At 37.6% G+C, this 24,482-nt stretch overlaps 1 protein-coding gene across 2 annotated transcripts in view; it reads right to left on the reverse strand.

Moving 5' to 3' along the window:
- The window catches only part of UNC13C (unc-13 homolog C), a 622,127-nt gene that overhangs the window by 67,335 nt on the left and 530,310 nt on the right, over window positions 1–24,482 (reverse strand). For both annotated transcript variants that reach the window (XM_061182103.1, XM_061182102.1), the window contains 2 exons: window positions 13,530–13,618; window positions 3,828–3,977 (listed from right to left, as the gene is read on the reverse strand). In XM_061182103.1, coding sequence (XP_061038086.1) covers window positions 3,828–3,977; window positions 13,530–13,618 — 239 coding nt within the window. The remainder of the gene's footprint in view (window positions 1–3,827; window positions 3,978–13,529; window positions 13,619–24,482) is intronic.

Here is a 24,482-nt window from a genome sequence, read left to right on the forward strand (position 1 = left end):
TATATATATGCTGTGCATTACATCCTCAGGACTTATTTATCTTATAACTGGAAGTTTGTACCCTTTGACTCCCTTTACCTATTTCCAGCCAGCACAAATTTCTTCTCTCTCTGAGTTCAGATTTTCTAGATTCCCAATTTACCAACTTTAATAGGCTTAAGGTATTTCTTACAAATTCTTCTCATGGTGAGATAATGATGGTAACATCATCTAGCATTTATATAACACTTTAGTTTAGAAAACTCTTCTGCAGATTTCTCACTTATTATATGAGTATCTAGTATATCCATTTTAGAAATCAAAAACCAGCTCAGAGACATTGGGGAACTTGTCTAAGGAAGTGAGGCTAGTAAGTGAGGGGTGAGGGCTGAGGGCCAGTACATTGACCAATGCCCCATGCTACCCTTGGTAAATGTACTTGTGTGTGAAGGCCCAGCAATACATGAAGGCACAGTGCTGCATAAAGATTTACGGAATGTACCATAATGTGACACTGAACTCTTTGAGACTACTTTAATAAGAGTTAATCAATCAAACCTGTTGCACAGAGGGCCAAAGCAGGGGGGTCATATATTTCAAGGTAGCCTCATGGACTTACTATAGTGCTACTAAGTACCTGTACTTTTGGGCTCAGAAATTATAAACCGGGTTCTGATAGAGACAGAATTGACTTTTAAATATTTAAATATATAATTAATATTAACATTTAAGGAATTAATATCTAAAGGCATGTGATGTGTGAGAGGCAAAGGGAGAGATTTCCCAAACACATTTTCATGTAGAAGTATTTCTCCTAACACTGCTGTGTGTAGATACCTAATATATAAAAATACATGAAAGTGACCTCCTCTGGTTTAAGAGGAGAGTTGGGGGCCCCTGAGGCATAGCTATGGAACTCTGTAGCCCCACTGGTTTGGAAACCATTGTTCAAAGGTGGTAGTTCTAGCTTCCTGGTAGATAGGTATTCACTATATGGACATAGGGTGGAAACCAGATGATGTGTCATGGAAGAACAGCAGAACCTATCCTCAGAGAAATTCCTAGGATGATTTGAGACGCAACAAACCTGCCCATTTTACAGCAGATGTGTAATTTCCATTTCCAAAAGGTCTGAGTTTAAAAATGGATCTTGTTTTTATGGTCAGCTGATGTACTTGGCATGCTAACTAACCCTGTTTAAACTGGAACTGAACCAATAGGAATAAAATTGTTGACATGTTTGCAGCTCTGCATGGGATTTCTGTTAGCTGGAAATGGCCCTTATACCTTGTTTTATAGAGTGGTGAGGTCTTGATGGAGAAAATGGAGCATAAAGAAATATGATGTTTTATATAAGGAGGCTGCACAAAGAGAGTCTATACATTTATAATATAATAATTTTTAAGGGGATTGTCTCAAAACCACCTTGAAGACTTACTTTGGCCCTTAATCATTCATTTTAAATAACAAAAAATAGAGGGGAAATCTAGCAACTGCTTCCTTGATTTAGTCAGAGTTAACCAACTTGGTAATGCAAGCTGAGCACATGTATTTTGGAACCTGAGCTATCTATTTTGGCTGACCACAGAACCAATTAACCAGACAATTTTCAAATGCCATGTAGACTAGCTGCTAATATGATTTCCTGTCACACAGTTGATCATATTCTCATGAAAACATATCCAGCTGTTTTTCCTACCCCCTGGAACGCCCATCCCCTATTTCCATACATCTAAACCCTAACTGCCTTTAAAGAAGACCCAACCCCAGTGGAATTTCTACTGACCATCTGAACAGGAGATGATTACTTTACATCTTATTGCATTTATTTGTTCTACTTTTCTTACTTTTTCTTTCTAAACTCTTAGCTCCTTGAGAACAGAATTAATATCTAACTTTTAAAAAAGTCCTCTAACAAGTGGCTTTAAAAAAGTCCTCTAACAAGTGGCTTTATGGCTGTACATTCTATATTAGCCCAGAAAATTTCCACAACTCTGCATGCCTCATATAATATCTCTTTCCAAAATTTTAAAATCTTTTACAATATTTTAAAGCTCATTGATGTTTTTCTATTTTTATATACTGTCTCTTTTTACTAAGAATTAGAGGAAATTACATACATGATGATATAATAAAGTATAATTAGAAAGAGAAAATAAGACTGAGGAAAATAAGAATCTAAATATCCTGAAAAGAAGAGCCAACCCACTTTATGTATTAGCTCTGTTTTATAGATGATGAAATGGATTCAAGGTCGCTCAACTGGTAGATAACAGTATTAGGATAACTTCAAACTTTTTGTATGTTCCACAACTTTGCTTATAGCATATGCAAAAATAAATAGTTTTGTCAATGATAAATGATGTATCTCCAAACTGCTGCCTGGAATTCCAAAAACAAGGCATTCCAGTAGGAGTTTTAAGAAGATCAGGATTGCTTTGTCCTGCCCTCCACTCACCGTCACATTCACAACTAAATGGTAGTTTCTGTGATTCAATTAAGTCTTGTCCATAGAAAAGAGCCATATAAGATGACACAAATTTCAAGGGGTTATATAGGAAATGAGGTGATAAAAGTGTCTATTAGGAAACTAAAGATATGAAGACGCCTTTCTCTTTCTTCCTCTTCTCTCTCTTTTCTTCCTCCCTTTCTTCTACTTTTTTCTTCTACACCACTTGCCTACCTACTTCCTGCTAAGCTACCTAATTACCTATTCACCTATCTTCTAGATATTTCCCCATAGCAGACAGAAAATAAGACTTAATTTTTCTACCAAATACTAAAATTAAAGTGATAAGAACATTAGTCTTACTTATGCAGTAAGGTTATAAGCAAAGGGAAATGGAATTAAGGTAGAAGTCATAAATATATAGAAGAGGTTCTCCTTACTTAATTCCTTCTTTGTTGTCCTTATCTTTAAGGAAAGGTACTGTATCCCTCTTATTTATCTTGGTCTCTTTGGCATTAATTAATTTTCCACAACAATATTAAATGAGGTAATATATATAAATAGTAGGTATAATACCGGTCCCATGGTAGGCATTCAAAATTAATTTTTGCTTTTCTACCTTCAGTTCTGGTTTTAAGTATCACCATTTAAGAAATCATACCTCTTGTTGCTATAGATCAATGGTTCCCAATCGTGAACACATTTTAAAATGAAGGTGCCTGGCCCCTACTCCAAACTTACAAAATTAGAACTTCGAAGAGGAGGGATGAAACAGAAGCAAAATAAACCAACCTTTTTGGTTCAGAACACGGTCTTAGTTGGTCATAAAGACCTTCATGCCCACCCACTCCCACCACTACTGGACTCGAATCTCCATGGAGTCAAGGACCTTGACTCTCCATCATCACTGTCCAGTGCCTAGATTAGAGTTTGAAACAGGTGGACACTCAGTAAATAGTTATTGAAGGTGGGGTGAGGCAGCAATCTACTTGCCTCTGAGCTGAATTAACTGTAGTCACATTTGTGCTATTCTCTTCTTCAGCAGGTTTCTGACATGAAATCAGATATTCTGGAGTCAACTCAGTCTTTCTCCATGTCCAAGAAGTTGCAGAACAATATGTTATCTGAGAAGCATGAAATCCTAAATCTCTCTATGCCTCAGAGCAGCAACCTCCTTAGTTACCCATACTTATTTCCTCTCCATTTTTCCTTTTCTGTACATAGTCATTCCCATCTAGTAATGAATTAAGAGTTTTTCTTTTTTAATGAATAGATCTATTTCTGTAGAAGCCCTTTTAAAGCTGTCCTACGTAGAGGAAAATATGTTTTTTTTTCTCTCAAATCCATATCAGCCAAATTGAGGGCAGCGAATAAAGAGAAAACTGGGTAGAACACTTACATTTTGTCCAAGAAGTCCATGAGAGGTCTTAATACAACCTCTGCATCCATGGCTGTACTGTTCTTATTAGATGCGGTATTTCCAGTTGCTCTCATTTGACTTAGTTCAAAACTCATCTGTTTTATGCACTCTTCAATGATAAGCTGGAAACTGAAAATAAAGAATATAAATTCTGGAATAAGAGCAAACATTTATGCCTTCCTTTGCCTGTGTCTGTTAAATTCACCCCAAGGAGTTTGATCTGTTTGCAATGGTGTGATAGCCCTTGCTCATTAGTTTTCAAACTTATTGTTTAGCTGCAAAAAATGTTGTTGCAATGAAAGCTTACTTAGAACCCTTATATGTAAAGTAGGTAAGAATGATGCTTTTCAGGTCGAATTAACTTGAGTGGGAGATCATTCGGCCCCCATCACTCACAGTAATAGCTGAGATGTCCCTCTGAGCATTTTTTGGAAAAATGACTGTGAATGACTCTTGGCATCTGGGTACATCTTCTTCACTTAGCCTCTGGGACGCCACACCCTCTTAGCTTTCCTCCAACCTCACTAGCTGCTCCTCCTCCATTGTCTGACCGCTAACTATTGTAATAAGGTTGCCAGGCTTAGCACATTAAAACACAGAATGCCTAGGTAATTTTAATTTCAGATAGTGAATAATTTTAGTGTAAGTATGCCCCATGTGATACTTGGGACATATTTGTACTAAAGATTGCCCATTTTTATATGAAGTTCAAATTTAATTGGGCATATGCTGTATTTTATCTGGCAACCCTACATTGGCAATCCCACCTCTAGGCTCAGTCCTTGGACCACACCATTTCTTCATCAAAAATCACTTCCGTGGGGCTCCCCTGGTGGCACAGTGGTTAAGAATCCGCCTACCAATGCAGGGGACATGGGTTCGAGCCCTGGTCTGGGAAGATCCCACATGCCATGGAGTAACTAAGCCCGTGTGCCACAACTACTGAGCCTATGCTCTAGAGCCTGCAAGCCACAACTACTGAGCCTGTGTGCCACACCTACTGAAGCCCACACACCTAGAGCCTGTGCTCCGCAACATGAGAAGCCACCACAATGAGAAACCTGCGCACCGCAATGAAGAGTAGCCCCCGCTCGCTGCAACTAGAGAAAGCCCATGTGCAGCAACGAAGACCCAATGCAGCCAAACATACATAAATAATAAAATAAAATAAATTTATTTAAAAAAATCACTTCCTTGGCAATCATATCTAGTCTCATGATTTTCTTACCGTCTGTATACTGGTGATGGCCAAATATACATCTATAGATATGACTTCTACTCTAAATTACAAACCATTATTAAACTGCCTATGTAGCCTTTTTACTTAGAAGTCTAATGAATTTTTCTCATCCAATCTAATGAAATTTTCAACATCCAATCCATCAGCAAATCTTTATAAAGTATATTAAATCTGAGGATCTATTATTACTTCCACAAAGCTACTGCAGACCAAGCCACCATTATCTTTCACCTGAACTTGTGTAATAATTTCCTACATTATCTCTCTGTTCAACCCTCTACAGGTATCTTTTAAAATAGAAACCAGATCATGTTCCTCTCTTGCTAAAAACCTTCAGTGGCTTCCAGATCCACTGGAAAAAAAAAAGCCTAGAATGTATTTCATGGAGTTAATTAAATCCCAACATATTCTGGCCCTAGAAACCTCCCTGATGTCATTTCTTGCCACTATTCCCTCTGCTTCATTGCAGTCCCGCCACAGTAGTCTCCCTGGTGTCCTTAGAATTCTCTGAGGACACTCTTATCTCATGGCCACTGTTATGTTCCCTCCCCCATGCAATTTCTCATGGGTCTGTTAGTCCCTCACTTATTACAGGCATAAGCCAAATGTCACCTCCTCAGAAAAGTCTTTCATAGATACTCCACCTGAAATGAAATTCCTATCATTCTCCATTTCCTTACAGTTCTTTATTGCATTCTCCATTATTTGACACATTACATAGTTTTTATCTATTTGTTTGTTGTCTATTGCTCCAAATAGAATATAAGCTCCATGAGGGCAGGACCGTTTTTTTCAGTGTTATATACCCACACCATGAGTTCCTCAAGAAATATTGGCTGAATGTATCAATGGACCATCCTCCTTCCACCCATCCCTATTAAACGTGTTGAACAGATAAATGACCTGTTTAATAACCCCCCATGACCCTCCCCCACTTAAACCCTATGCTCTACATTCCTATAATGCCCCACCAACCCCCCAAAACAAGACAGAAATATATAAATACATAGAATTTAATTAATCTATCCAATAGCGTGAACATTTCAGTGCTCAAAGTAAGATAGACCTAGAAAATAAACCCTAATCATATCAATGAATTACTTAGATATATACCACTTGTATAGACAGACATCTCCCTAGATCTATCAGCCATTTTCATTAAAATTTTAATACTAAATCTAACAAATTATACAGGATAACTATATACATGTTACATCATTATATAAACACAACTTGTTAATGTAGCTTAAATTCTAAAGCAAGGCACTGAAAATGCCTAGATGAGTTTACTAACTCCATAGGTTTGTTCCCAGCTTTTCTATTAGTTTTTAATAAAATTACACATGCAAGCATCTGCACCCCAGTGAGAATGCTCTCTAAATCATTACTATTAAATGGAGCAGGTATCAAGCACACTAATAGTAGTAGCTCATAACACCTTGCTTAACCACACCCCCATGGGAAACAGCAGTGATAAAAATTAAGCCATAAATGAAAGTTCGACTAAGTTACATTATCTAGGGTTGGTAAACTTCGTGCCAGCCATCTTGGTCATACGATTAATCCAAATTAATAGAAAACCGGCATAAAGCCTGTTAAAGAGTAATAAAAAATAAAGTTAAATTCTAACTAAACCCTAAAAAGCCATAGCTAAAATAAACTATGAAAGTGACCTTAATATTTCCTGATTATACGACAGCTAAGACCCAAACTGGGATTAGATACCCCACTATGCTTAGCCCTAAACCCTAATTATAATAACAAAATTATTCACCAGAGTACTACTGGCAGCAGCTTAAAACTCAGAGGACTTGGCAATGCTTCACACCCCTCTAGAGGAGCCTATTCTATAATCGATAAACCCCGATAAACCTCACCAACCCTTGCTAATTCAGTCTATATACCGCCATCTTCAGCAAACCCTAAAAAGGAATAAAAGTAAGCATAAATATTACACATAAAAAGTTAGGTCAAGGTGTAACCTATGGGATAGGAAGAAATAGGCTACATTTTCTGTTTCGAGAATGTACTTCTCACACACAAAAGTTTTTATGAAAACTAAAAACCAAAGGAGGATTTAGTAGTAAATTAAGAATAGAGTGCTTAGTTGAACAAGGCCATGAAGCACACACACACTGCCCGTCACCCTCCTCAGGTATTATAACAACTTCCTATAACCTATTAACAAACACCAACTATATGAGAGGAGACAAGTTGTAACAGGGTAAGCATACTGGAAAGTGTGCTTGGATCAAAGCATAGCTTAAATAAAAGCACCTCGTTTACACCTAGGGGATTTCATAATCTATGAATGCTTTGAACAACTCTAGCCGAAACCTCCACAAATTTTACTAACACAAGCAAATTAAATAAATCGTTCACTCAGCATTTAAAGTACAGGAGATAGAAATTTAAAACAACCTTTGGCGCTACAGAGAAAGCACCGTAAGGGAATGATGAAAAAAGCATTACAAGTAATAAAAAGCAAAGTTTACCCCTTTTACATTTTGCATAATGATTTAACTAGGAAACATTTAACAAAGAGAACTTAGCTAAATACCCCGAAACCAGATGAGCTACTTATGAACAGTTTGTAGAACAAACTCATTTATGTAGCAAAATAGTGAGAAGGTTTATAAGCAGAGGTGACGAGCCTAATGAGCCTGGTGACAGCTGGTTGTCCACGAAAAAAATCTTAGCTTAAATAACTTTAAAAATTACCCCAAAATTAGAAATTTTGGGGCTTCCCTGGTGGCGCAGTGGTTGAGAATCTGCCTGCCAATGCAGGGGACACGGGTTCAAGCCCTGGTCTGGGAAGATCCCACATGCCGCGGAGCGACTAGGCCCGTGAGCCACAATTGCTGAGCCTGCGCGTCTGGAGCCTGTGCTCCGCAACAGGAGAGGCCGCGATAGTGAGAGGCCTGCGCACCGCGATGAAGAGTGGCCCCCGCTTGCCACAACTAGAGAAAGCCCTCGCACAGAAACGATAGACCCAACACAGCCATAAATTAATTAATTAATTAATTAATTAATTAAAAATTTTAAAAAAAAGAAATTTTAATGTATTTTTAAACGTTAATCTAAAAAGGTATAGCTTTTTAGAAATGGATACAACCTTATCTAGAGAGTAAATAAACAACACCATAGTTGGTTTAAAAGCTCCACCAATTAGGAAAGCATTCAAGCTCAACAATAACTTTATCTTAATATCACCAATAAGCAAATCAACCCCTAGTTTTACACTGGACTAATCTATTAACTAATAGAAGCAATAATGTTAATATGAGTAATAAGAAATATTTCTCCTTGCATAAGCTTACATCAGTAACTGATATTTATACTGACAGTTAACAGCAAATAAACACAATCCAACATTAAATTATTTATTAAGTACACTGTTAACCCAACACAGGCAAGCACTCAAGGAAAGATTAGAAAAAAGATTAACTAAGTCTGTGAAGAGTAAGCCTTAGAATTACTGTTTTCATTCCTTACATCCTCTACACCAATTTTGGTGGTTCCTACCTAAGCAGCAGCAAATAGTAAGAGATTTAAATAGTGGAGACCTTCAGCATATCCACCATTCCTCTATGTTGTCTGTTACTTTCATACCTCCAACAATAGGAGTAATTATAATACACATTCAGGCAGGCAAGAAAAAAGCCAGTTAGGATAATGGGGGTAAATAAAAGTCCCGGGAATGGTGATGAGAAGGAGGGAGTTGATTTTAGTATTGAAATCAAGTCAGTCCCATTCCTCTTTCTCCACACACAATGATTACACAGTTCATGTTATTTAAGAAGGATCCAAATGCATCAATTCTTCACATTTTATATAGAAGTTTAGGAAGTTTCACTATATAATGCTGTCATTATTCATTAAATAGAAAGAATATAAATATTTATTAATGTATGTATGCATTCTACAAATGTTTAATTAATACTTACTGTGTGCCAGTCTCAGTTACTAGGATACATCAATGAACAAAACAGATAAAATTCCTTATTCTTATGGCACATATTTGACCCTTTATTTTTGAATTTACATTATAAAAATATTATAGTTAGTCTGTTGTTAAATATTTCATTTTTCTAGTTTTTGGTTTTGCTACCTAATATGGGAAATCTTTGATGTATTTTAAATTATCACAACTTGGGCATTTTTCTTGCTCCTGATAAAGCAGGTTTATAAATATTGGTCCGTATTTTTGAGCATGTAGTCAAGGCCTGATTCTACTTCTACCATTGTGTTTTGGCTGTTTCCATCTTTGGCTCCTGACTTCTCTGTGACTTTCTTTACTAGTGATATCACCATTTTTGTTCCTCTGCATTTGGTTCTTTGATCCTTGGATCTCAGTTTGCCTCTGTGGATGTGGCTCATTTCTTGGCTCTCTGTGTATTTATCTCATTCAATGGAATATGCTGTTTCAGGTTTAGGTTCAAAGGAAGCTGAATGCCTGACCATTTGGCTTTTTTCTGGCTGGATCTGCCTTTGGACTTTTGTCAGGTAGTGGTTGGGGGGGAGGGTGGCATTGGGGGTAGTGAAGAAGGTGAGAAGGGGGTGATGGTGGTGGGTGTATTTAGTGAAGGGTAGTGATGGTAGATACCTGGGGCAAGAGAAAGGAAAGGTAAATAATGTTGGAAAACTTGACCTAGTTGATTTACTACTGGGCATCAGTGATTCCGCTGACTGTAGTAATAATCACCTTTGAAATAGCTACTTTCTTTTGAACTTATTCTCAAACCAGTGTATTGGGGTGGAGGATAGACTGAGCAGAAGGTATGACACTCATGATCCAAAAATGTACAAACAGGTTCCTACAACAGACCCATATGGTAAACACCCACCAGAAGCCAGCTCTGTGTGGGGGGATGAGGCATATGGAGGAAGGATTACCAGAGAATAAAAGAGAATGACATTCTACCTTAGCATGAATCCAGGGTGAATCAACACCTGTATTTGACCTGAAAATCTTTTGTCTCTATCAATTTTTGGTAAATTCACTTAAAGAGTCTTTTTTTTCTATCCATTTTATAGTTGAAAAGTTTTTATTAATCAGCAGTACCAGGTAATAATTACAGACTCTGTGAGCACTCAAGATGCCAAACACACAGAAGAAATCCTATGAAATATTCCTAAATTTTTAATCTACTTAATCCAGCCAGCCACTGGCATCAAAGATATCATTAAAAGAAATGTAATAAATCAAAAAACCAAGCTTCAAAATGTGAGTAAGCAGAAACCTAAGTGGCACAGGTTTTGAAAACATAAAGAACATCCTTAAGATATCATTGAAGTCCTATTGCTTAGTCTCAGTTCCCAGGTGGGTGCCCTGTGCATGTTATCAGGAACCTGGGGACCTGGGATTCAGATGTTTGCTTTGGCTCTGTCCTGGCTTTCCTGAAAAATCACCCTACCAGCTACATAGGGTAGAATAATTTAATTGTGGGTTTTAATAACAACAGATGAAATGGATTTGGGGCAATTAATTATGCACTTAACTTTAAAACTCTAGACCACTAATTTAGACTGTAAGAAGGGTGGATTCAGTTTGACCTCACAGCATGAAGTCCAGCATGAAATTATCCAGTTTGACTTCACAGCATGATCACACTGATCATTATGGACTTCCCACCTACCCCTGAGTGTGTGACGCAGACCTGGTTGGCAGTATGAGAAATAAATCTATGGCAACAAAGATATAATAATTATTCTTTTTATAAGGAAAGCATGACATGTGGGCTGTTTATTTCAATAATCCTAGCTCTCTTAGAGCTATGTTTAAAAAATAATGAAGAAATACAAACAGGGTAACAAGGAGTTTCAATATCTAGGTTAAAATAGCTGACTTCATATGACTAAAGTACTTCAACTGCCCTCCTAAGGGCATCTCTCCTTATTTCATAACTGAAGTTTGCTAAGTTTTTCCAATCATAATACATATTTCAGCCTTTGTAACCTGAATATTTCCCAAACTTAAACAAAACAGAATAAAAAGTACTTGTTCAGAGGATGATTTGGATACATTACAGAAAATAATTTGAATATCCTTTTTTTATTTAATTATAGTTTCTATTCTGTTTAGTCATCTTATTTCCCATAAGGTTCTGAACACCTCTAGCTATTCTTGACCCCTTTTTTCTCCCCTTAACTTTGCTAAATAATCTCTATTTTTGCCTTTGTAGCTGAAGGCAACAGTCCTTCTGCTAATCACATATCAACTTACAACTAGAATAAAGAGAGGTAAGCCTCTAAGTGTCACCCCAAGTCAGAGCCAGTGAGCCCCCAAATCTCTGGGACAATGTCTGCCTCTCCAACTCCTTGTAAGCAGAAACTTCAAATTGCTTATTAACATTTAGGCCAAGTATGCAGGATCATCCAGGCCAGCTAACAACACAAAGCAGAAGGCAGAGCTACGACCCTAAAAGCTCAATACATCAAGACTGCATCTGGCCCAGCACTTAAACTATGAGAGGGTGTTCCATGAAAATAATGAACACACTTCTGATACTGAAGAGAAGTCCAAGCATAGGATTTTTCTTTACTTTGCCTCATTTCTACATTTGAGAAAAAATATGATACTTTCAGTGTCTTTTTTGTTTTAGTCTTTCGGATTTAAGAGTGGCAAAACTAATCAATGAATGTGTGTTAAGCATGTATCTTTCCAAAACACACTAATAAGTGATGACTGGGATTCAAAGAGATAACTAGCCCTCTCCATAAGAGTAAATTTCAGTCTTATTTGAGAACTGAAGACATAGCTTCAAATAATGTCAACATTTATTGAACTAATATTTAAAGCAAATTCTGTATGAAATTAATGAACCTCATCAAAAATGTGTTTGATTTACCATTGCATTAAAAATAAAAACAAAAACAAAAAAAACCCCACATAGGAATAAATCTACCTAAGGAGGCAAAAGTCCTGTACTCCAAAAAGTATAAGATGCTGAAAGAAATCAAAGACCACACAAACAGGTGGAAAGATACTGTGTTCTTGGATTGGAAGAATCAATATTGTTAAAATAACCATACTACCCAAGGCAATCTTCAGATTCATTGCAAACCCTATCAAATTACCAATGGCATTTTTCACACAACTGAAACAAAAAATTTTTAAATTTTTATGGAAACACAAAAGACCCTGAATAGCCAAAGCAATCTTGAGAAAGAGCAGAGCTGGAGGAATCATGCCCCCAGACTTCAGACTGTGCTACAGACTATACTACAAAGCTACAGTAATCAATACAGTATGGTACTGGCATGTAAACAGACACATAGATCAATGGAAAAGGACAGAAAGCCCAGAAATAAACCCATGCACTTATGGTCAATTAGTCAATGACAAAGGAAGCAAGAGTACACAGTGGAGAAAACAGAGTCTCTTCAATAAGTGGTGCTGGGAAAACTGGACAGCTACATGTAAAAGAATGAAATTAGAACATTCTCTAACACCATATAGAAAAATAAACTCAAAATGGATTAAAGACCTAAATATAAGACTGGATACTATAAAACTCTTAGAGGAAAACATAGGCAGAACACTCTTTGACATAAATCACAGCAATATTTTTTGGATCTGTCTCCTGAAGTAAAGGAAATAAAAGCAAAAATAAACAAATGGGACCTCATTAAACTTAAAAACTTTTGCACAGCAGAGGAAATCATCAACAAAATGAAAAGACGACCTACTGAATGGGAGAAAATATTTGCAGATGAAATGACCGATAAGGGATTAATTCTAATATATTTTAACATTTGCTGATGAGATGATGGCTTTTTCCTATAGGTCCAAAATGAAGTTTATCTAGGATGAACTTCTCATTCTTTAGAACCACACCATAGGCAAGCAAAGTTAATTAAAAGAAAAAAAAAAAGACAAAACATAGATATGTCAGTAGTTTCCCATGAGCTAATTGCATTAACATTTCTAAAGCCTAAAACAAATCATCCTGACTTAATTCAATTATGGGGTTAAGAGTTCAGTTCTTTGGAAGTGAAACCACACTGATATGTATGGCATGAACACAACTCATACTTGTTATATATGTGAGGATTTTCTCCCTGCCTTCCTTCCTCCCTCTATTCTTTCAACAGCCCATTGCTAAGCTCTAAACACTAGAATTGCAAATAAGAATGAGATGTTAAGAAACATACAATAAAGAGAGGGAAAGAGGAAAGTTAACCAGAACTTAGAGCATAGTGTTGTAAATCCTACTCAACTGCAGGATACTGGGGAGCAGGAGTTCTGGAAAGCAAGCAGCAAGACATCACTATAAAATCACAGGGTCATGGAAGATTTTTCCAGAGGAGGTGATGCTTAGATTGAGTCTTGAAGTTAAACGGATTTAGACAGCCAGAGGAGAGAGACAGTGTTGAAGGCATGATTATCATTAAATGAAACCTAATACATTTGGATAGTAATTACTTAGGCCACTTACCTTTCACCATAAGTGACACTGAGCTCATCCAGAACCCCACTGAGTTTAATCTGAAGTTCTTTTAGAATAGTACTAGCTTCAGGATCTAGCTGCAAAGAGACCATAAACAATATTACTTTGGAGTTCTGAGAGAGCATGCCTTTCATCTCTTAGAACATTTTGCTTATTACAAGGTAAACTTCAAACAATATAGCATACATATACTGTTTTCTTTCCTTTCCTTTTTTTAACCTTTGAAATCAAATGCAAAATTTAGATAATTCTAATGAAACCAGAAGAGTTTTTACATTTGAAAAAATTGATTGAAATGCATAGCATGCATACAAAAAAGAGCTAGAGAGCAAAGCCTTTGTTGGTTACAGCAGTAGGATGCAAGGCATGACAAAATATCCTACAGAACTTGATAACTTCATAACTTAGAAAACTGGTTATACATTAGTTGAACATATGTGTTGCTTGAAAATATATTTTCATTTTTAATATCCCTGTAAATAAATAGGCCCATTGAAAACTTTAAAAATGGCTAAAAATTAATTTTTGCATGTTGTGTTGTGCCTTATTTTTCCAAGTATGGAATTAAAAGTAATAAACAATTATCCTATTGCTCCAGTGTGTCTCTCTGGAGGTGACAGGGCTAACTTTTCTTCCTGGATGCCAACTGGTAACTCAGAGTACAAGATTCAAAGTTTCCCATTTTATTTATTTACTTTAAAATTTTTCTTTTGGCGGGGGGGGGGGGCAAAAGAAAAATAATTAAATCAAGAGGACATTTTATGCTTACTCTTACAATGTAAAAGCCAATTATTCTTTTTAACTGATTTCAGTGCTAAAATAATATCAATCAATATTAGAAAATAACATACTATAAATAAACACAAACAAATAAAACATCTAACTATTAACGTGGCAGTATTTTTTTATAATTAAAGTAAAGGACGAACACAAACTTTACCAGCATTTAGAAAATTTTATCCTGTTTGTTAATTTTTGCAAACTAGTTGTCAAAATAGAATGACTTATAATAGATGTACTGTATCTAGCTGATAGAAATTCATGTAAAGGGAAACCTAGAATATTCTCTGAAATGTAAGCCAATCTTCCTTTGAGTCTTCAGAAATTCAATTTCCTACTATTAGTACCTATAGTTCTTGCCCAAGCTGAACTATTGTTGAAGAGAGGGGCATAGGATGAAGACAACTTTGGGGAGTAGAGAAAATTAAAGGAGGACTTGGTATAAACAAGAGAACCTAAGAACACCAAATACATATATGACCCAAATCAGTTTAAACTCCTGGGAGGCAACCCAGGACCAAAAAGTGTCCCTAAGAGAATACACTGGTCATAAATCTTATAATCCTCCAAGAACATTTTCTAATACTAAGAAACTATTAGGAAGAAGTATTATTGACACACCTCAGCATCTGGGTAGCTCTATGTTATGCTAACTTGATTAAAAACATTGGAGTAGAAACCAAAGATTGCATTTGATACCTGATACTTTACTGGTTATGTCAAACCAATCCTTAATGTCAATTTTCACTCAAATCTAGATGATTTCAGGATTGGTTAGTTTCTGCCCCTTTATCAGAGCCAATGTGATTCTTCTGGACTAATTTTTTTCTGTCTCTGTCATAAGAGATTACCCACACATGCACAGGCCACCTTAACAGATGCAGACTTCTCTAGCAGTTGGAAATTTACAATATCCCTAAGTCTCATACTTTGAGAGTTCCATTCAGCTATAACCAGTTGCAAGGCAGTGATTCAGAAAAACAGTTAGATATTACCTATTTTTAAATAGCCCTGACACTGATGTGCATTTAAACATAATTAGCCTAATAAAACATATCTCCCCAACCCTTAACCAAGAAAACATATGTGAACTGCCCACCCCAATCCTAGGGAACCTTGTAAGCCGAATGTTTTTTATCACATGTTCTTGCTATTATCCTAATACCAATTTTAGGCCAACTTCACTTGGATAAAAATGTTTGGGAACAGAAAATGAGAGAAGACCTCCCATAGAATTTTCTTCATGCCCCACTCTGTGCTAAACCGTGATAGGTGGTTGTTCCCCACCCACATAACTGCCACCTCCAAGGAATGGCTCTGACAGTAGGGTTTTCTTCAGGAAATTGGGTTGCTTCTTATTTAAAGTATGTATTTTGTTTCCATATTAGTTTGATACGCAGTTTGAGTTAGTTTGTTCACCTGTTAAGACAATGACTTTAAAGTCATACAAAAATGGTTAGGTAGGCCAGTTGGATGAAATTATGCTCTTTTCTTATGAATCATTTTAGTCTACCTTAGGTATTTTGTGAATGAAAATTTCCTATCAAATAATTGGTTATTACTTGAAAATCTGAAACTGTCAAAATACAGTGATTTAAATATTGGATGACAGTTTTCATTTCCTGACAGAAGCATGAGTTTCTAAGCAGGTACAGACAGAATGCCTCTGTCATATAAACAGGAAAAAAAAAAAAAAAAAAAAAACAACCCCAGAAAAGCTTTAGTTTCAGTTAGGTATTTGATATTTATCTGATCCAAATCATATGATTAAACCATTAAAATAGGAATAGTAATTTTGAGGCCAATATGCAAATTGCAGGTCTTTTGTAATAATGGGCATAAATAGCATACCCATCTAATTATAAAACAATCTCTTTGGCCAGCAAATTTACCAATTCTTGAGTTCTTCTGCATTTCTTTATGTGTCCAAATTGAGAAAAATTTCCTTACTCCTACAAACTCCCTAAAGTTTGTAAGAAATAATAATTTGGCATTGAGAATTTATTGCCTAAATTACCAATAGCATATTTTACAAATTATTGGCTACCTTGGAAAGGTAAAAAGCTACCTAATTTTTTTCACAAATGTTTAAAACTTAGCTTAGTTCTGTAAGGAATATGACATCAAACATCAAAAGTAACTTGCGCCTTTTTTTGTATTTTAGAGTTATTAAAAGCAAAAAGAGAAACAGAGAAAAAAGATAATATTTCAAGCATTCAAAAGTCAAGGTTAATAAATTTATTTTAAATTAGAAACTGTATTAGCAAGTGTACCTGAACAACTTGGCTGGCAAAGTTATTTACACCGCTGAGATATTTTACACTATTTAGCTGTGATAATATGAATGACTTCTGGAAGAGATAGCTAGAAGGCAAAATATCTTTGAAGTTTTTTGTCCTCAAGGCTCACTTCTACTTTTCCTTTAAAAGACAATTTACTTATCACCTGCTTTTACAAATCTGACCCCAGATGTCACTCACCCCAGGCAGTCAGTGGCTCTAGTTTCAGTACTAACTCTGCTGTGCACTCTTACTGTCTGTACAGCCCTCTCTTTTAACTGTTCTCCTATGAATCTCTCTCTCCCACTAAACTCTATCTTACTTAACTTTCTCTCCTGAGTGTCTGTCCCTGCAAGCCTAGGCATTTACCAAATATTTGAGGAAGGAGGTGAGGGCAGCAAGAAGCATGAAATGATTCCCTCAAAGGGAATCTTGAAATCCAGAGTGCTCCTTCTCCTTAGACTGATACTTTGCGTTGACTATTAATAGAATACTTTTGCATTTGAAATCTTTCATTCCTTAGCAACCACATATTCTGGAACTACCAAGTAAGTCCTAATTTCAAGTTTTTGTGTCATTGCCAGACCATGTCAGATTATGTCCTGATATTTGTTTGGTTCTAAAAATATGGTTACTATACTCCTACTGTATTTTTTTTTTTCCTAGCATAAATTCTTTCCCTAATGGACCTATAGAGAGTATATGTTATTTCAACCTCTTATAACAGTCATTGTTAAACCAGCTGTCAAGCTCTTGACAAAGATATAACTATTGAGTTGGAAAGTGGAACTTAAACACTTTAGACAGCACAATACAAACTACTGAAAAATAAAGACTTCCTATGGAAGAAGTTCAGGGCCTTTTGTGTGAATTGTATTCCTTTTCCACAGTCTTCATTACTATCTCATTTCCTTTCTCTTTTCTACAGGCTACTAGGCTGCCTTTCCTCATGTTCACCTCATCAGTGTTAGGGTTCTATTATTTGCTTATCTAAAGAAGTGTAGATTAGGAAGGTCTATCACTCCCCTGGCCCTTATCTTTACAGCATCCAAAATTTGGTCATTAGTCTGGTGGGTTTCACATCTTCTTCAAGATTTTTCCAGAAAATGCAAACTTCACCACTATTTCTATATATAAAAAAAAAAAGCAAGCCTCGTTTCCAAGTAAAATGTTCAACTTGAGCTCTTAGTTTCTTCTTTCGGATTTTGTTCCATCAAATATCCCTATCTTCATTCTTCCATTGTTATTTCTATTACCCTATCCTATAAATCATACTCAAATAGCATTTATGTTAACATAAAAAGTAAGCAAATAATAAAAGAAAAAGCCAACTTATTTGTAACTACCTTCTTATTGACATCTAGCTAATATTTTTTCTTCTCTTGACCTTTAAACTGCTCACAACGTAAGTGTAAAATTTGTTGCCTTCTTATCTCTTACATATTCACTAATCCTTTGTCATGTGGTTTCTTCTCTGAATACTCCACTTAAATGTTAGCATATATGTCACCAATGATCTCTTAATTGCTAAGTCCAATGACTTTATCCTACTCAGACTGCTTTCATACTGTTGTTTACTCTCTTTCTCAAGCTCTTTATTTCCTTGCTTCTCTAGAGACTACCTTCTCTAGGTCTCCTATTTTTCTGCCTATGATTTGTCTATCTCTGGTTGACTTCTCTTCCTCTGTATACTCCTTAGACATTAATGCCCTGCAATTTTCCCTTTCTAGTCCTCTTTCTTTTCCACTTTATATTCCATTCTTGAGCAATCACATTTATGTCTATGACTTCAGCTCCCACCTCTATGCTAATGACCTCTGAATCATCACCTACAGCTTTAACAGGATGCCTGAGCACCAGGTCTATATTCCCATTTGCCTATTAGCCTCTTCCACTTTGACGACCTCAAGCTCAACCTATCAAAAAGTGACCTTGTTACCTGTCCATCCTTAGTTTATTTCTCTTCTTATTGTCTCTGATTTGATTGATAGCATGCAGTCGTTTAAGGCAGAACTATGAAAGTCATCTTTGACTCCTCTCTGCCTTCTTCCTTCCATATTCACTTGGATACCAAATATGATTGATAATATTTATGAAATGTTTTCTCCATCTCTGCTATCCTCTTCATTTTCTGATGTGGAATTTTTCTCATCCAGACTATATTGCAATCTCCTGGTTGTATTCTTCTTTGCTATTTTCCCACTTCTATTCCATCCTCCTAACTCTTCCTAGAGTTGTTTTAATAAAGCCCAAATCTGATCATGGCACCTGCTGACCCCTCTAGCTGACTTTCAACCAGGGAAGTGCTTCAAGCAATTTCTTCTGGTCTCATCTGGGCTCTTGCTATTTCTTTTATTTTGAAAAGATCATTTCTCTCCAACCCTTCTATTTGACCAGAATTTATCCATCCTAAAGTACCTAGCTCAACTTAAAATAGATGACTGAGAAATCAGTGAAAATTCCCTAGTGAATCCAGCAGGAAGTTACTCTCCTTGAAATGCCCCAAATCACTTTGTAGAGCTACAGCATTCAGCATGGATAAAGAACACATGGTCCTCTCTACTGCAAACAATATGCCATGCCCCAGATCTACCAATGCAACTCTGTCTTTAGTTTCTTTATTTTTTATTCATCTTATGAGAGAACCTCCCCAAGAACTTATAAGATCATTTTTGGAGATAGACTATGACATTTTTGTGCCATTAAGATGTGAATGAATTGTTATGCTAGAAGTAACAGTTATATAAATTCATGCTCCTAACTTCTTGGTTTCGAAAAGTGGAAGAACATCAGTAGCTGTCTCTCATCCTAATTAAAAAGTGTATGCAGTTAATCCAGCTGTCACTGTACTTCAAATCACCTAAATGTCTGAGATATGTTAAGTTAGGTTCTTCAGACTAGACAACTGAAGGGAAAAAAAGCCTCATCTTTTATAATTCACTCAATGTAGTTTTGAGTTAGTGAATATATGGCAAATTATTAATTTTTCTATTTCTATTTCTCTGAACTTTTGTAAAAAAGCCTTTAAGCCTTATATGAGAGACACATTCTTTGCTCTCAAACATTTTTTTTTCTTTTTCACCTACAATACATGCATTAATCTTATACTCTATGGATTGATAACAAGGTTCTTGTCCTTACAACCACAGATTTTTAGACTAGACTGAACTTCAGAAATCCTATAGTTCATTTCTTTCTTTCTTTCTTACAGGTGGGGAAAATCAAGGCCTAGATGATGTGTCATGTCACATGACACATTGGGGAGGCCACATGAGAATTGAAAAGCAATGAACTAAGAAACTATATTCTTTTAAGAAATTCTCTTCTGAAAATGGTCATAAAAAATCAAGTTCAATAACTTGATTGCGAAGGAATTTTGGGCTTATAGTCGGCTGACCAATTAAGAAACTGGACAGAGTAGGGATAACTCAGGAATAGAAGAAATGAGACACAAAGTTTATGTTCAGAATTTATTCTGTAAAAACTGCCTTTTTGCCCTGTCTCACTCTGTCTTTGCCTTTCAGCTGTTCACATTACTGAATCTCGCCACTGCTCAGTACTGTGAATAGACTCTGCTCAATCAACTGAATTGAGGACCTCTTAATCGTCAAGTGATGGGCACAGAATGCCCTCAGTGAGCCATCTGCATGAGGTGCCTGAAGGCCAGTCTACCAAGTAGGAGAAAAGGGAGGCTTGGTTGGATTAAAGGAGTAAGTTTTACTACTTTCTGCATTGATCCATGGTTTGTTAAGGCAGGCATAAACAATTGTAGGGGGTTCGCAACAAGACAATAAAATAGGTCTATTCTAGAAAATGTTTCTCTGCCCTCTGGCTGTAGCTCACATCCTCTCTCCTGAAGTTTTCTTAAGGTTCAGAGGAAGGTTAGTTTAAAAAGATGTTTGGGGAGACCTTCAAGATGGTGGAGCAGTAAGACGTGGAGATCACCTTCCTCCCCACAAATACATCTACATGTGGAACAACTCCTACAGAACACCTACTGAACGCTGGCAGAAGACCTCAGACCTCCCAAAAGGCAAGAAACTCCCCATATACCTGGGTAGGGCAAAAGAAAAAAGAAAAAGCAGAGACAAAAGAATAGGGACGGGGGCTTCCCTGGTGGCACAGTGGTTGAGAGTCTGCCTGCTAATGCAGGGGACACGGGTTCGAACCCTGGTCTGGGAGGATCCCACATGCCATGGAGCAACTAGGCCCGTGAGCCACAACTACTGAGCCTGCGTGTCTGGAGCCTGTGCTCCGCAACAGGAGAGGCCACGATAGTGAGAGGTCCGTGCACCGCGATGAAGAGTGGCCCCCACTTGCTGCAACTAGAGAAAGCCCTCGCACAGAAATGAAGACCCAACACAGCCAAAAATAAATAAATATAAATAAATTAAAAAAAAAATCTGTTCGGATAGCTTCTATTTGCTCAATGAAATAAGAGAAGTCATCATATAAGAATAAGGAAAGAGGAGGGGAGTGTTGGTATTAAAAAAAAAAAAAAAAAAAGAATAGGGACGGGACCTGCATCTCTGGGAGGGCACTGTGAAGGAGGAAAAGTTTTCCCTTCACTGGCGGAGACGGGGGAGGGGATGTGGGGGGGACGGCCGGGGGGAAGCTTCAGAGCCACAGAGGAGAGCACAACAACAGGGGTGCAGAGGGCAAAGCGGAGAGATTCCTGCACAGAGGATCAGTGCCGACCAACACTCACCAGCCCGAGAGGCTTCTCTGCTCACCCGCTGGGGCGGGCGGTGGCTGGGAGCTGAGGCTCAGGCTTTGGAGGTCAGATCCCAGGGCTAGTGCACCACAACTAGCTGGGAGGGAGTCCGGGGAAAAGTCTGGACCTCCCTAAGCGGCAAGAGACCATTGTTTCAGGGTGCGCGAGGAGAGGGGATTAAGAGCGCCGCTTAAAGGAGCTCCAGAGACGGGCATGAGCCGCGGCTAACAGCACGGACCCCAGAGACAGGCATGGGACACTAAGGCTGCTGCCGCCACCAAGAAGCCTGTGTGCAAGCACAGGTCACTCTCCACACCTCCCCTCCAGGGAGCCTGTGCAGCCCGCCACTGCCAGCGTCCCGTGATCCAGGGACAACTTCCCCAGGAGAACACACGGCGCACCTCAGGCTGTTGCAATGTCACGGCGGCCTCTGCAACCGCAGGCTCGCCCTGCATCCATACCCCTCCCTCCCCCGGCCTGAGCGAGCCAGAGACCCCAAATCAGCTGCTCCTTTAACCCCGTCCTGTGTGAGCGAAGAACGGACGACCTCAGGGGACCTACACGCAGAGGCGGGGCCAAATCCAAAGCTGAACCCCGGGAGCTGTGCGAACAAAGAAGAGAAAGGGAAATCTCTCCCAGCAGCCTCAGGAGCAGTGGATTAAATCTCCACAATGAACTTGATGTACCTGCATCTGTTGAATACCTGAATAGACAACAAATCATCCCAAAATTGAGGTGGTGTACATTGGGGGCAACTGTATACTTGGGGTTTGCTGTATGCAACTGACTAGTTTCTGGTTTTATGTTTATCTTAGTTTAGTATTTAGAGTGTATTATCAATGGTAGATTTGTTTATTGATTTGGTTGCTCTCTTCCTTTTTTTTAATATATAGATATATATATTTTTTCCTTTTTCTCATTTTGTGAGAGTGTATGTGTATGCTTCTCTGTGTGATTTTGTCTGTACAGCTTTGCTTCTACCATTTGTCCTAGGGTTCTGTCTGTGCAGTTTTATTTTTCTTTTTTTTTGGTATAGTTTTTAGCACTTGTTATCATTGGTGGATTTGTTTTATGGTTTGGCTGCTCTCTTCTTTCTCTCTTTCTTCTTTTTTTAAAATTACTTTCTAATTTTTTAACTTTTACTAATATTTTTATTTTTTATTTTAATAACTTTATTTCTTTTTATTTTCTTTCTTCCTTCCTTCCTTCCTTCCTTTCTCCCTCCCTCCCTCTCTTTCTTTCTTTCTTTCTCTCTCTCTTTCTCTCTTTCTCCCTTTTCTTCTGAGCCGTGTGGCTGACAGGGTATTGGTGCTCCAGCTGGGTGTCAGGTCTGTGCCTCTGAGGTGGGACAGCCAAGTTCAGGACACTGGTCCAGCAGAGACCCCCAAGCTCCACGTAATATCAAACGGCAAAAGTGCTCCCAAAGACCTCCAGCTCAATGCTAAGACCCAGCTCCATTCAAAAACCAGCAAGCTACAGTGCTGGACACCCTATGCCAAACAACTAGCAAGACACGAACACAAACCTACCCATTAGAAGAGAGGCGGCCTAAAATCATAATAAGGTCACAGACACCCCAAAACACACCACCTGATGTGGTCCTGGCCCCCAGAAAGACAAGATCCACCCTCATCCACCAGAACACAGGCACTAGTCTCCTCCACCAGGAAGCCTACACAACCCACTAAACCAACCTTAGCCACTGGGGGCAGACACCAAAAACAACGGGAACTACGAACCTGCAGCCTGCGAAAAGGAGACCCCAAACACAGTAAGTTAAGCAAAATGAGAAGACAGAGAAACACACAGCAGATGAAGGAGCAAGGTAAAAACACACCAGAGCAAACAAATGAAGAGGAAATAGGCAGTCTACCTGAAAAAGAATTCACAGTAATGATAGTAAAGATGTTCCAAAATCTTGGAAATAGAATGGAGAAAATGCAAGAAACGTTTAACAAGGAGCTAGAAGACCTAAAGAGCAAACAAACAATGATGAACTCAAAAAATGAAATTAAAAATTCTCTAGAAGGAATCAGTAGCAGAATAACTGAGGCAGAAGAATGGATAAGTGACCTGGAAGAGAAAACAGTGGAAATAACTACTGTAGAGCTGAATAAAGAAAAGAGAATGAAAAGAATTGAGGACAGTCTCAGAGACCTCTGGGACAACAATAAATGCACCAACATTCTAATTATTGGGGTCCCAGAAGAAGAAGAGAAAAAGAAAGGGACTGAGAAAATATTTGAAGAGATTATAGTTGAAAACTTGCCTTATATGGGAAAGGAAGTAGTCAATCAAGTCCAGGAAATACAGAAAGCCCCATGCAGGATAAAACCAAGGACAAACATGCCAAGACACATATTAATCAAACTATCAAAAATTATATACAAAGAAAAAATATTAAAAGCAGCAAGGGAAAAACAACAAATAACATACAAGGGAATCCCCATAAGGTTAACAGCTGATCTTTCAGCAGAAACTCTGCAAGCCAGAAGGGAGTGGCAGGACATATTTAAAGTGATGAAAGGGAAAAACCTACAACCAAGATTACTCTACCCAGCAAGGATTTCATTCAGATTTGATGGAGAAATTAAAACCTTTACAGACAGGCAAAAGCTAAGACAATTCAGCACCATCAAACCAGCTTTATAACAAATGCTAAAGGAACTTCTCTAGGCATGAAACACAAGAGAAGGAAAAGACATACAATAACAAACCCAAAACAATTAAGAAAATGGTAATAGGAACATACACATCGATAATTACCTTAAATGTAAATGGATTAAATGCTTCCACCAAAGACATAGACTGGCGGAATGGATACAAAAACAAGACCCATATATATGCTGTCTACAAGAGACCCACTTCAGACCCAGGGACACATACAGACTGAAAGTGAGGGGATGGAAAAAGATATTCCATGCAAATGGAGATCAAAAGAAAGCTGGAGTAGCAATTCTCATATCAGACAAAACAGACTTTAAAATAAAGACTATTACAAGAGAAGAAGGATACTACATAATGACCAAGGGCTCAATCCAAGAAGAAGATATAATAATTGTAAATATTTATGCACTCAAGATAGGAGCACCTCACTACATAAGGCAAATGCTAACAGCCATAAAAGGGGAAATCAACAGTAACACAATCACAGTAAGGGACATAAAC

The sequence above is a fragment of the Eubalaena glacialis genome, chromosome 2 (genome assembly GCF_028564815.1).
Source record: "Eubalaena glacialis isolate mEubGla1 chromosome 2, mEubGla1.1.hap2.+ XY, whole genome shotgun sequence".
In the NCBI taxonomy this organism is placed as follows: Eukaryota; Metazoa; Chordata; class Mammalia; order Artiodactyla; family Balaenidae; genus Eubalaena; species Eubalaena glacialis.